This window comes from Myotis myotis, unplaced genomic scaffold (genome assembly GCF_014108235.1).
Source record: "Myotis myotis isolate mMyoMyo1 unplaced genomic scaffold, mMyoMyo1.p scaffold_m19_p_17, whole genome shotgun sequence".
NCBI lineage: Eukaryota > Metazoa > Chordata > Mammalia > Chiroptera > Vespertilionidae > Myotis > Myotis myotis.
Genome location: NW_023416321.1, coordinates 177,133 through 191,329, shown reverse-complemented (window position 1 = coordinate 191,329; position 14,197 = coordinate 177,133). Strand labels below are relative to the sequence as shown.

The 14,197-nt window shown below is 70.4% G+C and overlaps 1 protein-coding gene across 4 annotated transcripts; it reads left to right on the top strand.

The window, feature by feature from the left end:
* Positions 1–2,237: 2,237 nt before the first annotated feature.
* On the top strand, positions 2,238–10,491 carry GCGR (glucagon receptor). Of its 4 annotated transcripts, none has more exons than XM_036342092.1 (14): positions 2,238–2,336; positions 6,636–6,730; positions 6,815–6,917; positions 7,639–7,746; positions 7,814–7,935; positions 8,009–8,115; positions 8,188–8,344; positions 8,417–8,576; positions 8,655–8,715; positions 8,981–9,050; positions 9,298–9,386; positions 9,461–9,599; positions 9,664–9,705; positions 9,948–10,491. In XM_036342092.1, exons 2-14 carry the CDS (start codon positions 6,671–6,673, stop codon positions 10,179–10,181), a joined length of 1,452 nt encoding a protein of 483 aa, XP_036197985.1. In that variant the 5' UTR covers positions 2,238–2,336; positions 6,636–6,670; the 3' UTR covers positions 10,182–10,491. The 4 variants fall into 4 exon arrangements, with proteins under 4 accessions (XP_036197985.1, XP_036197989.1, XP_036197987.1 ...); XM_036342096.1 differs by lacking the exon at positions 2,238–2,336 and adding an exon at positions 3,092–3,107; XM_036342094.1 differs by lacking the exon at positions 2,238–2,336 and adding an exon at positions 3,402–3,501.
* The last annotated feature ends 3,706 nt before the right edge of the window (positions 10,492–14,197 follow it).

Below are 14,197 nucleotides of genomic sequence, written 5' to 3'. Positions count from 1 at the left end.
CCGAGATCAGGCTCGGGGAGGACGGTGGCCGCCATCCTGCTCGGCCCGAGGAAGCAGCCAGCGGCCAGCAGGGACGAGGCCTGGGACACCCAGGGCTGAGCCGGGCAGGGCCCTCCAGGGGCCTCGAGATGCTGCAGCCCCAGCTCACACCTGACCCAGATTCCTGACCGCAGGAGCCACAGGAGCCTGAGGGGATAAGTGCTGGCTGCTGGGAGCGGACACATTTGGGGTAATTTGCTCTGCAGCCGTGGGTGGCTGATGCCCTCGGCGAGGACACCGTGTCCAGCTCCTGCCGTTAGGGCTCCCCGAGGCCATCGGTGCCTGCCCCGCGAGCACCCCACCTTAGCATCACCCTACAGACAGGCAGGGACCTCGGCTCTGCAGGACCTGCCCTGAGGGAGATGATCTTCCTATGGACGCCACCCACTGTGCCCCCCCCCCCCCGGCCCTGCGCCCACAGGGAGCTGGTCAGCAGCCGGTTCTCTGATCCCACAGGAGAGACGTCCAGCCCTGCCAGCACCCCCCCACCCCCAGCCCCTGGGCCTGTCATCTCCTCCCCCCACACTATTATTATTATTGTTATTTTAATTGATTTCAGAGAGGAAGGGGGGGAGAGAGAGAGAGAAACGTCAATGATGAGAGAAGATCATGGACCAGCTGCCTCCTGCACGGCCCACACTGGGGATCGAGCCTGCAACCCGGGCCTGTGCCCTGACCGGGAATCGACCTGTGACCTCCTGGCTCATAGGTGGACGCTCAGCCCCTGAGCCCTGCTGGCCGGGCCGTGGCCTCATGTCACCTTAAGCCCCTCGGGAGAGACCCTCCTGAGCTGCTGGGGGTGGGGCTTCATCGCGAATTTGGGGACACAGTCCAGCCGGAACAGGGACCTTCCGTGTCTCCTCTCTCCCCCCAAGTGGCCCCCCGTCCCCTGGGAAGGGCGCTGGGCCCTGGCCTGGTCTCGCCGGCGCCTCTCGCCCCGAGCCACCAGCAAGGTGGTTAGGCTCTGGGGAGCCGTTCAGGCCGACTGAATCAGGCCACTTAGAGGGACCGCGGCGGAGAGAGGGCCCCGGGGCGGCAGCTGTGGATGGTACCGGGCTCAGGTCAATGACAGACATGGGGGCTGGGGGTGGACAGCACTGGCCTGGGCCAGGTGGGCAGGGGCCGGAGGAGGGAGCAGGGCGGGAGGCCCCGAATCCCGGAGGGAGCAGGCGAGCCAAGGCCCATCCGCGTGGTCAGGGCTTGGGCGGGAGCAGAACTAGCCAGGCCCGGGGGCGGGGGGCGGGGGGCGCGATCGAGCCCTGACCGGGAATCAAACTGTGACCTCCTGGTTCCTAGGTCGACACTCAACCCTGAGCCACGCCAAGTGGGTGAGGCCCTCTTATCAGTAGAAGGAAATGCTTGTGTTCTAAGCCAAGAAAAGCTGGAGAAACTCACCAAAAGGAATGAGTGGGCGCTGCAAGGAGCCATGGCGGGACCAGCCGGGTGCCCCCCCGCACGGTGTGTGGGCACCGGCTCTGCGGCCTCCTCTCCCGCTGCCCCGACCGGCCCTCCCCACCAGGTCCCTCCCCCTGGGTCTGCCCGGCCGCCCGGTCTGGCCCCCTCTCTCTACTACTTACTGTCGTCTGGGCCCCCCAAGAGCACGAGGTGGGGGTGTGGTCCTCCTGGTGGCGGGCAGTACCAGCTGCAGGCAGGCCGCACAGGGACTGGGCAGACGCAGGCAGAGGCAGCTACCCCCTCGCCCCCGCTGGCTCCCGGCATGGGTGCCCGCAGCTCCGAGGCCGCCCCACAGGACCCTCGGGCTCCCGGCGGGCGGGCGCCTTCCTCCCCAGGCCCCCGGACAGCTCTGGGAAGGCCCAGCCCCTCCGTTCCCATCCCCGCTCTGTTTATGTCTTATGAATTCAGTTATGTAAATAGAGGTGGCCCAGCCCAGGGGGGAACCCCCCCCATCTGTCCCCTCTCGGGCCACCCAGTCCCTGCCCAGGCTGCTGGGCCTGTGCCTGGCCAGAGACTCCCGGGAATAAGGGCCAGGGAGGCCGGTCACCTCTGAGGGTCACACGGGAGGGGGCACCCCACCTCTGACATCACAGCCGCCTGGGGGTGTCCAGACCTGTGTCTTAGGGAGAGGGGCAGAGAGAGGAGGGGCCACGAGGGAGGAAGGCAGGTCTGGGCACAGGCGGAGGCCCCTCCCCGCCCGCCCCTGCGTTTGCACAGGCCCTTCTGCGGGCTGAGCCGTTCTCTGACCTTTGCCTCTGACCTTTGCCGCTGACCTCTGCCTTCTGGCCGGCACCTGAACTGAAACAGAAAGGCCGCCCTGGGGGCAGGGCTCGGGTGCACTGGTAAGAAGGGGGGTCTGGCGGGCACCCCCAGAGCGCCCCTCACCTGGGCTCCAGGCCTGGCTGGCACAGGTGGGCTAAGACCCCTGCCAGCATCTGTGGGGCTGGAGGCGGGGCCCCGGGGGAGACTATGGCTTCCAGTGCCCCCAAAACTGAAGTCGAGAAGGGCCCAGGGACCCTGGGGACCAAGGACGGGGGAGCCGCCCAGGTGACGGGAGGCGGTTGACAGAGAGGCCAGGGGATCCCAGGAAACAGGCGGGTGGGAGGCGGCCTGGGCTGAGCCGGGTGTCCCCAGGAGGGGTGCGGCGGGGGGGGGGGGGGGGGGGGGGCGCGAGCAGCCCGGGTGGGGTCTGGGCACTGGGGGCGCCTGGGGAGCAGGTGGACAGTGAGGGCAGTGGTGGGAGCGGCCCCTGGAAGCCATGGCGGTGGGAGAACTTTCTAGAAGGAGCGGCCACGTCCGGTCCTGAATGCTGACAGCCCAGGAAAGATGGGGCCCCACAGTGTGTGTGTGGGGGGGCCCTGAGGTGATGGCGCTGGGGGGCCTGGGGGAGGAGAGGGGGTGCCTGAGGGTCTGCAGGCACAAGGCTGGGGGTGCAGCTGTAGGGCCCCCAGTGTGCGGGGGACTTGGCGCAGCCGGGGGAGGGGGGGCAGTGGCGCTGGAGGGGTTAACGGAGGGGACCTGGGCCCTGAGACGGGTTAAGGGGCACCCGGGCCCCCCTTCCTGCCTGGACAGCCCCCACCCATCCGCCTGCTCTGCGCCCAGGAGCCGCGGGGGTAAGTGGCCGCGGGGGTAAGTGGGGAGCCGGTCCTTCCAGCAAATCAGCCCACACCCCGCACCCCACACCCCGCACCCCACACCGCACCCCCACCCCCACCCGTCCTTCCGGGCGACCGCCTCTGCCTGGGAGGGACCCGCCTCTAGGAGCCCGCGAGGCCGGGGCCGGGGTCCGGGGGGCAGGACCGGGGTGTCGCTGGGAGGAGCGGGGCGCGGACCCTCGGCTGCCCCCCCCCCCCCCCCCCCCGCGCCACCGCCGCCGCCGCCGCCGCCGCCACCGCCTCCCAGCGTCGCCGCCGGAAAGTTTGCGCGCGGCTGGCGCGGGGCGCGGGGCGCGGGCGCGGAGCCGGCGGCGGGGCGCGGGGAGCGCGGACCCGGACCGGACCGAGCGCGGTGAGCAGGGGGCCCGAGGGGACGTCCGGGGGCGGCAGAATCGGGGCTCGGAACCGGCCCACGGGGACCCGGGCTGCGCCCTCACCCCGCCCGGCGCTGCGCCCTCCTCTCCGGGAAGCGCGGGGCGGGCGGGGGGTGCGCGCCGCCAGGTGCCCGTCCGGCCCCCCCTGGGCTCGGCTACTCCCTCCGCTCCCTCCCCCAGGGCAGCCCCGTGAGACCCCCCGGGCCGCGTCCTCGGCCCGGCCTACCCCCTCCGGGCCCTGCCCCCCAGGAAGGTCCCAGCAGCACCCCAGCTCCGGGAGGGGGTGTCTCCGGGATGGGGGGCGAGGGGCCAGCACCCCGGAAGCCCACGCTGTCACTGTGACCCGCTCCCCCCTCCCCGCCCGCCCCCCTGCCCCCAGCCCAGCCCACTGACCCCGCAGGTCTGGGCGCCCGCATCCACCGCAGGCTGAGGCCGGCCAGGGCTGGGGGTGAGGGTGGAGGGGACGAGGGTGCAGGGGTGAGGGTGCAGGGGGAGCTGTGCCTGCCCGCCCTCAGGGCCGGGGTGAAGGACAGGGAACCAGGCTTTGTCAACAGGCCTGGCCCCTGGTGCACCTCGGCCACCACCTCCGGCCACTTGATCCGGTTTCACAAACACCCCCCCCCCCCCCACCTCTGCACCTCAGAGGCTGGGAGGCCTCAACCCCACCCTCCATCCTGGGGGACCTGCCCATCTCATAATGGCCACCCACCCACCTGGGGTCCCTCCCCCGGGCCTGGGAGTCCCTCCGGCCGCCCCCCCCACCCCTGCCCTGAAACTGGTGGGACGCTGGCCAAGCCGTGCTTGTTGGGGGGTGAGTGGTGCCTTCTGCAGGGCGCGTGCCAGCTGGCAGGTGGGGGAACCCAGGGTGGGGCTGAGAAAGAGGGGAGAGCCCCTATCTCTGTCCGCTCGAGCCGCACCCGTCCTGAGCTGACATTTATGGGGCACAGTCCTGGTCCCTGGCTGGTCACCTCCACCCCCTGATCAGCTGGGGGGTCAATAGTAGAAGCAGGGGGCCCTGAGCACCTCTACTGCAGCCCCCCCTTCCGGGCTCAGGCCTCATTCATTCCACAGCCCCGACCTGTGCTGGGGGGGTCGGGGGACGGGGGGGGGGACGGGGGGCCTGTGCTGGGGGGATGGGGGGCAGGGGGGGCCTGGCCAGGATGCTCCACCAGCCCTCAGGTAGCAGAGCTCACTGACTCCTGAGGAGGCGGCACCCCATCCACAAGTGGGGAACCTGGGGCTCCGAGGAGTTAAGTCCTTCGTCCTCGGTCCCGGGACCAGCCCTGGGTGCCTCCCGTGGAGCCAGCCTCCCACCGGGTGCCCAGCAGGGACCCCGGGGCCTCAGCTCTGTGCAGGGGAAGGGGCTCCCGCCCCACCTAATCAGACGAGGGTCTGGACTCGCCTTGCCCGCCCCCCACCCCCCGCCCCGTCAGGCACCGCGGGGTCCCCCGCAGCCTCTGGGACCTGAGCCGAGGCCTGTGACCTGGGGGTCCGGTCCCTGAGCCCCTGCCAGGCCGGGGGTGGGAGTGGGGGCGTGGAGAGCCGCATGGAGAAGAGCCCAGGCAGCCCCCCCTCCCCTCCCCCGAGTCCTGCCTCTCTCTGGGGCCGGGATAAGTTAGCACCTGCAGGTCGGCCACCACCCGCCCGGGTGCCCCAGGCCCCGCCCACCTCCCCCAGGGCCCGGGCGGCCAGCAGGAGCACTGTCACCCCCCCCAAAGCCGGCTCTCGGGGCTGTGCTTCCTGGGAGCTCCTCGCTGGCTGCCCCCCCCCCCCCCGGGGCAGGGCCGCTGGACGGAACAGCTTATCGGGCAGTGTCCTTCCTCCGGGGCCCAGCATCTCGCCGTGCACTTCGCCCGCCGGGGGGCCTCTAGCTGCTCAGGACACCCCTGCACCCCAGCCCTCCTCGCCTGCAGCCGGTAGGACAGGGAGAGGCTGCTCCTAGGGGCGCCCCCCCACCCCCCCACTCCCACCCAACCCCCAGCTCAGAGCTGGGGCAGCGAGGGGCAGGGCAGCGAGGGGCTGGCCAGATCAGGAGAGAAGGAACATTTGTGACCTCGTGACCTCGGGGCTGAGGACACGGGTCTGCCTCCTTCTCTGCCAAGGGGCACCCCTCAGACTGTGGCTCCCCCACCCGAAGCCCTGAGTGCGGAGCCTCACCTGCGCAGGGACGGGGACCAGCCGCCCTGGGAGGCCTCCCCAGGCCTGGCCGGCAGCCGGGGCCACGCTGGGTCAGGAGCCCCAAGCAGGCTGGGAGCCGGTGCCCGCCCAGGTCACTCCGCTCTCCCCTCACGGTGGCATCTCAGGGCCCCATTAGGGGGCGGGGGGCGCGTCCCAGAGAGGCCCCTGGTGAAATGGTCCCACGGGACCAGCTGGACTAGTGGGCGGGGCTGCGGGCCCTGCACCCATGGAGGGAGGCGCCCCGGCTGCCCCGTGGGAGTTGCCGGCTCTGGAAGCCTGAGGGGAGGATTTATGGGGCTGCGGCTGCCACAGAACTCTGCTCAGACGGCTGCAGCCCGCGACCAGGCCCCGAGGCGCCCCCGCCCGCAGGCCCCACAGGGCAGGGGTCCTGCGTCTGGGCCCAGCAGCCGGCAGCGCGTGGACAGCGACCACCCTGAGAATGTGCCTGTGCTCCTGGCCCTGGCGCGGCTGGGCGCTGGCCAGTCGCCTGCTGCTCCCGCGCTGGGGGTGTCATGGCCCGCACCCTGCCCGCCGGCCTTTCCCAGGAGCTAAGAATAGGCAGGAGGCGGTGGGGCAGGGGGGCTGCCTGGGCGCCGCTCCCCCTCCCCCCTCAGCTTCAGGCCGGCAGGCTGATGGCTGCCACCCGCGGGAGGGGAGGGCGGGCGCTGGGGCCACCGGAACCCCGTCCCCCTGGAGGCGGCCGGCCCCCAGGACCCGGCAGGACCTATTGGCCAAGAGCGCTGCTTCCCCCCAGCTCCCGCCTCATCAGTGGGCCCCGGAGGCTCAGGGGGGGCCTTCAGGGGAGCAGGACACCCCGTGGCCAAGACAGGACCCAGCTGAGCCTCCTCGCTGCGGGCCTCTCCCCAGGCCCCGCTGCCTGACCCCCGCAGCCCCGGAGCCCACGCCTAAAGGACCCTCTGCCCCCACTTTGCAGCCCCAGGCAGATGTGGGGGGCGGCAGCCCGGAGGCATGCCCCCCACCCGGCCACGCCCACCCCCCTTCCTGCTGCTGCTGCTGCTGGCCTGCCAGGTGAGCGCCGCTGCCCTCGGCTCCCACGTCCCGGCTGGCCCTCCCCTCGCTGACCCAGCCGCTCCGCCCACCCTCCCTGCCCAGCTGCAGGCCCCCTGTGCGCAGATGATGGACTCCGTGTTCGAGAAGTGGAAGCTCTATGGGGACCAGTGTCTGCACAACCTGAGCCTGCTGCCGCCCCCCACGGGTGAGCCCCACGGGTGGGCCCCTCGGGTGAACCCCACGGGTGGGCCCCTCGGGTGAGCCCCACGGTGGGCCCCTGCCTTCCTCCCGGGCGGCATTTCCTGGGCTCTTCTTATGGGGAGGATCGGCACAGGTGAGACTGAGTCACGGAGAGGCCGCAGGAGCAGGAAAAAGAGGTGGTGGACTTGCCTCCGCACTGGGGTGCTCCGTGCCCCCTGCTGCTGGGCGTCCCCATGGGGGCCTGGGGACAGTGAATCTGCTCCCATGGCTTAGAGGCCACAGGAGGCGGCTGAGACAGGTGGGCAGACCTCACAGGCCCGGGGGTGGGGGGCCAGGCCAGGATGGGGTCAGTCCTGGACGGTCCTGGAGGCCCCGGGGTGCAGAGGGGCAGGAGCAGGAGGGCTGGCCTGGGAGGCCCAGCACTGTCCTGGCAGGGAAGGGGCCCGCACAGGGCAGGGGGCCAGGGACTGCCCACAGGGTTGGTGCTGGGCCCAGGAAGAGAGCCAACAAAATTGGGGTTCAGTCCCCAGAGCGGGAGGCACTTTTAAGAAGGGAACTGGGAAGAGGGGGGGCCCCAGGTAGGTTGGGGGCAAGTTGGGGGAAATGCAGTGTCCCAGGGGAGGCGGGCGGTCAGAGGCCTGGGAGGCGGGAGCAGAGGACGGTTCTCAGCGGATCCCGAGAGGGGACGAGAGGGCCGGCCTGCTGAGCCCCGCCCGCCCCTGCAGAGCTGGTCTGCAACAGAACCTTCGACAAGTACTCCTGCTGGCCCGACACGCCCCCCAACACCACGGCCAGCATCGCCTGCCCCTGGTACCTGCCCTGGCACCACAAAGGTAACTGCAGAGGCAGGGGGGGGGGCCGGCCTCAGGGCGTGCGCTGACCATCGCCCCCCCCCCGCAGTTCAGCACCGGTTCGTCTACAAGGCGTGCGGGCCGGACGGGCAGTGGGTGAGGGGGCCGCAGGGGCAGCCGCTGAGGAACGCCTCCCAGTGCCGGATGGACAAGGAGGAGCTTGAGGCGCAGGTCAGCGGCGGCCGGCGAAGCGGGCACGGGCCGGGCGCGCCCGCCTCTGCCTGAGCAGCCCTGTGATCTGCAGGAGGCGGAAGCCAAGCTGCTGGGCGGGTCCAAGGCGATGTACACGGCGGGGTACTGCCTCTCGCTGGGGGCGCTGCTCCTGGCCCTGGCCATCCTGCTGGGCCTCAGGTACGGACGCCAGGCGGGCGGGAGGGGCGCGGCGGGCGGGGTGCGGGCGGGCGCCGACTCCCGTCCCCACAGGAAGCTGCACTGCACCCGCAACTACATCCACGTGAACCTGTTCGCCTCCTTCGTGCTCAAGGCCGGCTCCGTGCTGGTCACCGACCTGCTGCTCAAGACCCGCTACAGCCAGGAGTTCGGGGACGACCTCCGCGTGCGGGGCTGGATGAGCGACGAGGTGAGCGCCCCCCCCCCCCGTGCCCGGCGGGCGGCAGGCCGGGGGGCCCGCTCACGCCCTGCGCTGCCCCAGGCGCTGGCCGGCTGCCGGGTGGCCGCGGTGTTCATGCAGTACGGCATCGTGGCCAACGCCTGCTGGCTGCTGGTGGAGGGCCTGTACCTGCACCGCCTGCTGCGCCTCTCCGCCGGCCCCGAGAGGAGCGTCTTCGCCTTCTACCTGGGCATCGGCTGGGGTGAGTGGGCCGCGGCGGGAGGTGGGGGGTGGGGGGGCGGGCGGCGGGAGCTTGGACCACAGCTGCCGCCCCCTGCAGGCGCCCCCATGCTGTTCGTCATCCCCTGGGCTGTGGTGAAGTGTGTGTTCGAGAACATCCAGTGAGTAGGAGCTGCTCTGTGAGGACAGCGGCTGGGCTCCCCTCTCCGGGTGCTGGCAGTGCCCGGGGGCGGCAGCCAGTTCTGGGGGGCGGGGGGAGGGTATCGCTGGCCTGAGGCCATTGGGGGTGAGCACACCTGGAGCCTGGGATGGGGGGTCATGCGTGATCATCTCCTTTCTTTCCCGAGTCACTGATCAGATCCACGGGGAATGGGGGGGCGGGACGGGGGGGCGGGGGGCTGACAGGTGTGAGCGGCCGCCCTGCAGGTGCTGGACCAGCCACGGCAACATGGGCTTCTGGTGGATCCTGCGCTTCCCCGTCTTCCTGGCCACCTTGGTGAGGAGATGGCATGCCTGCAGCTCCTCAGGGAGGGGGCCGTGGGGTTGGCCTCAGCCCCCCTCCCCGTGGGCCTGTGGGGCCGGCGGCCAGGAAGGCAGACAGCATCCTGCCTGGGCGGACCGGGAGGGAGGCCCGGCACTCAGCCAGGGCACTGGCCGGCGCCCTGGCCTGGGGCTGGGCTGCCCGTCTTGGCCAGGTGCCCTCCAGCCCCAGGGCCGCCCTGAGCCATGCCCTCCACGTGCAGATCAACTGCTGCATTTTCATCCGAATCCTGCACATCCTCGTGGCCAAGCTGCGGGCCCATCAGATGCACCACACCGACTACAAATTCCGGTGGGTGCGGGCGGGCGGGCAGGCGGGGAGGGGCGGGGACGCCCAGTGCCCGTGCTCAGGCCCCGCCCCCACAGGCTGGCCAAGTCCACGCTGACCCTCATCCCTCTGCTGGGGGTCCACGAGGTGGTGTTCGCCTTCGTGACGGACGAGAACGCCCAAGGCACCCTGCGCTTCGTCAAGCTCTTCTTCGACCTCTTCCTCAGCTCCTTCCAGGTGCGCGCCCCCCCAGCTGCCCGCCCTCCTCCCCGGGGCCGCGCTGACCACCCCCTCTCTGCAGGGCCTGCTGGTGGCTGTCCTCTACTGTTTCCTCAACAAGGAGGTGGGTGAGGGTCTGGGACCGGCCTGGGGTGCGGGGAGAGAGCCCGGGCGCCCAGCCTTCATGCCCACCTGCATTTGCCCTGTGGCAGCCACAGCCCGGGTGCCAGCCGTCCCCAGCCCCTGCGTCCAGGTGGCACAGCCCATCCTGCTCGCAGCCGGGTGCCAGGTGGCCTTCAGGGCCAGAGGCGGGAAGCCGGGTGGGACTGGCAGTGCCGGGCCCGGCCCACCTGTCGGCTGCCCCAGGTGCAGACGGAGCTGCTGCGGAGCTGGCACCGCTGGCGCCTGGGCGAGCTGCTGCGGGAGGAGCGCCAGGTCAGCGGCCACCCGGCCCTGGCCCGGTCCACCAGCGGGGCCCCCACGGAGAAGCTGCTGCTGTCCGGGGGCTGCGACAGCAACGGGGGCAGCCACGGCCCCTCCCCCTCCGGGGAGCCCCCCGCGGCCGGCCGCCCCCCGGGGTGGGCCCAGAGCGCCCTGTGAGGCCCGAGCCCCCGGGGCTGGACTCGGGAGTGAGAGGCCACCCGAACAATTCAGACCAAGACCCAGAGTGGCCTGGGGTGTAGCCAGAGCGGCCCCCTGTCCCCGGGGCCCACTGCAGTGGCCTGAGGGCGGGCCTCCCCTGCCCTCCCCTGCCCTCCCCACACCTGCTCTGTGCCCAGCGGGCCCGAGGGGGGAGCGGGGGGACGGGTGGGGAGCTCTCGTGAGTGCATGTCTGTGTCTGTGAGTCTGAGGAGGAATGTGTGTCCTCCAACAATAAAGAGCTTGTGCAGTGGTCCTCTTCCGCCCCCTGGGCTGGCGCTGCCCTCTGGGACCCCATTTTACAGATGGACTGGATGGAGCTGGACCCTGATGGGACCGAGTGTGGTGGTGGCTGGCAGCGCCTCGGCTGCCCCATGGAGCAGGTCCCGGCTGCCACCTCTAGCCAGCGCAGGCGGCCTCAGCCGCCCCAGGCCGAAGGGATAGTCCCCCATTAGCTTTGGCCCCCAGAGGTCACCATTTGCCAGGAGAGGGACATGATGGGGGGCGATGGCCCAGGGAGGCCACTGACATCCCACCCCTCCTGCCCCATGGACATGTGGCCGGGGCTGCACTCAGGTCAGTGGGGACGTTGCCGCACAACCTGGGCCTGGAGTCCTCCGCTCGCCTCTGCCTCATCCAGGCTCCGGCCACCTGAGCAGCGTGCAGGGCACGCAGCAGGTGAAGTGGGGGGACAGGGGACCCCAACTGAACTGGTCCGAGTGAGGTGACAGCACAGTGTCCCCGGCCTCTGCAAGGTCACCGGGACTTCCCCATCAGGAGCTGCCGACGGTGGGCGGGCACCTGCTGGGCAGGCGGGGGACTGACCCCAGGACGGAGCTGAGTGCTGGCGGACGACCAGGCGCCCGGGGTGGGCAGGGCCACGGCACCTGAGGTCCAAGAGCGCCTGGGCACAGCGTCTGATGGAGAGGCTGGAGGCGAGGGCAGGAGGGGCCACCGGGGCTGTGATCACCCCTCGGGGAGCAGAGCTGAGAGCCTGGTGGGACGTGTGTCGGGAGGGCGGCGCCATCAGAGGAGGGGGGGCTGGAGCAGAGCATGCAGCCAGGCCGCCAGCCAGGTGGCCCTGCTCTTGGAGCCACTGGGCGGCTCGCTGGGCAGGGGGAGGGGTGCCACCGCGGGCGGGCGGGCGGGCGGGCGGCCACGTGGGCTGGAGCTGCTCAGGCACAGCCGCTAATGGGAGCAAATGAGAGGACAGGAGGCTCTCAGGAAAGGTAAATAGAATTACTGCCGCCAGGCACGGGGCCTCCTAGGGGCTGCACCCCAGCCGCCCACGCCTGAGACCCGGAGGGGGGGCGGTTAGAGGCTCATTAGCGGAGAGTCCTGTGTCCCGTGCTTAGAGGGGCTGCACCTCGCAGGACCCGAGGCCGTGCCAGCCCAGCAGCGGAGGCTGGAGGCACCTGACCTTAGGCATCAGGCCCCCGAGGCCCCGAGTCTCTTGGAGACCCTGCCCACGGGGCACCCGCCAGCCCTTGGCGCCCGGAAGCCCGTGTGGCCCCAGCTGGCACAGGGAAGGCACAGCCTCCTTCACGGCGGCTGAGCTCAGGGTCAGTGACCGCCTGGGGGTGCGTACTCACCCAGGGGCCTCCTGCTGCCCCCCCATCCCGAGTCCCTCTGCCCTTGTCCTCCTTTACCCCGTCCCGTCCCCAGGGGAACCAGAGCGGCCAGAGGAGTCGGGCGGAGTGGAGGCCTGGCCGGGCTGGGCCTGCCCAGCCAGTAAACCCTGGTTCTGAGTGGGCAGCCCTGCAGGCGGGGGGAGGGGGCCGGGGAGGGCCCCCATTTCTCACTCAGGGCCCCGCGCACCACAGCATCACTCCAGCGGGAGATAAAGGCCCAGGCCCTCTGCCCCTTCCTCCACCACCTGCACCCAGTCCTTCCCTCGGCGCCCAAAGAGCAGGGGTCCCTCCCAGCCTGTGCACGTGTGCGTGTGTGTGTGTGCGCATACGTGTGTTACAAAGAGTGTGGAGACCAGGAAGAGGAAAACGTGGACTTCGATAAACAGAGATCGCACCAGGAGCGTCAGGGCCCATCCCCAGGAGCTGTGCCCGGCCGGGGGCGGGGGCGGGGGTCCCTGGGCCCCGAGCAGGGCAGAGGCTCCGGGGAGGCGCCCTCGAAGGCCCCAGGGACTGACGCACTGGGAGGAGACGGGGATGAGGGGGAGAACGCGGCCTCCCTGCTGTTAGTACGTAGGAAACAGCAAATGAAAAAGAAGGCAATTGATAATGAAGGAAAACAAAAAGTTGGGCAGGAAAGAAAAAATAATCACACTTCACCACGTCTCGGCGCTGAGTACAAACACAGACATCGTGGTGTAAATACTCGCCGCCCTGGGAGTCATGGGAGAACAGAGCACCGCTACGCGGGCGGGCGGGGGAGGGGCCGGTGCCGTGGGGGGAGGGGCGCACGGACGGACGGGAACACCCAGAAACGGTGGCTCATGTCTGCCCCTTGGGGTGGGGGGTGGAGGCTGAGGCGGCAGGTCCGCTGGGAGCTCCTGGGCCGCAGACACCTGGGCAGCCCTCGCCCGCCCTCCCCCCTGCTCTCCAGGGCTCAATCCCTTTTCCTGCTCCCTCCTCCTCCTCTCCGGGGTGCCCAATAGTCAGGCCCAACTCTCCTCCCTTCTTGTCAGTCTTTAAAAATCAATATTCAAAAAATAAGAATCAATACCCAGATGCCTCCACCTGCAGCCTGGACCCTCCTGAACCCCACCGGCCACCTCCACGCCCCACACGCTGTTCACATGAGCTCCTTCTCCCCACGGTTTGCTGGACGCCCTCCTAGCAGGTCCCTGCTTCTCCCCGACCCGCGGCCCGCTCAGCACAGGGTAGAGCGGATATCTGACCTCAAGTCTCCTACGAACCCCACGCCCACCCCACGGAGCCTCACATCCCACCCGTTACAGAAACGTCGGAGAGGGGGTGGCCTGTTACCACCACACGCGGGGACCCGCCAAATCCAGACGTGGGAAATGCCACCAAGTGCCGAGGGGGGGGGTGGCCGGCGGGGGGGTTAGTCCATGAAGGAGGGAAAGAAAGACAACATGGACGGACGCCGGGGACGCAGACTGGGTGGGTGCCCACAGCTTGGGGGCAGTGTCCACTCCATGAACAGCTGATGGAGGCAAAGCCAAGTCCGAATAAGGCTGGGCACTCACAGGCCACATCCTCTAGTGAGACTGACTGGGTAGGCATCTGCTGGGGGTGCCAGGCGGCCAGAGCAGCCACTGGGGGAGGACCAGGAAGTGGCAGTGCTCGCCCATTAGGGGAACCCCCAGACGGGATGTCTGGGCCCCACATGGGAAGGAGGGCCCTGGAGGACAGGTCTGCTATAAGCGGGGCTCCAGGCCCAGTGATTGGGCCTCCATGGGTTGGGCCCCCTCCCCTCCCAGTGCCCCCTCCCCTGCCCCAGAGCCCAGCTCTGCCTCCAGGGCCACAGAGCTCCCAGCCGCCAGCGCGTGGCCTGAGACCCGCTCCCAGCTCCCAGGTGTTGGTGGAGACACCAGCCCGCGGACCTCCAGCTCACCGAGATGCGAGTTGGGGCAGCGGCAGTGAGGCCTGGAGGGGTGTCCCGTGGCCACCCACACGGGGGGGGGGGGTGCAAAGGCCCAGCGGAAGCACCACTAGTGAGTGAGGCCACGGCCAGTGCTGTGGGCAGGAGGCCGAAGCCAGGGCCCAGTGTGGCCGAGGGAGCTGGGGTCGGTGTCCCCCCCTCCCAGCCCCACAGGCGGATGACCCAGAGGCACCTGGAGTCAAAATCTGGTGGATGTTTACCAAACAGCCAGATGCTAGCCACTCCCATGTGCTGCTGGGCCTCCCACCCCTGGGGAGAGGGCTTTGGACCCTGACAGCCCACCCCGCACTTCACAGAGGACACAAGCGGGAGGCGGTGACAGCCAGGGCTCACAGCCAGGCCGTGGCCGCCGCCGCCACCAGCTGCTGCCCAGGAGCCCTCGCCTCTGGGTT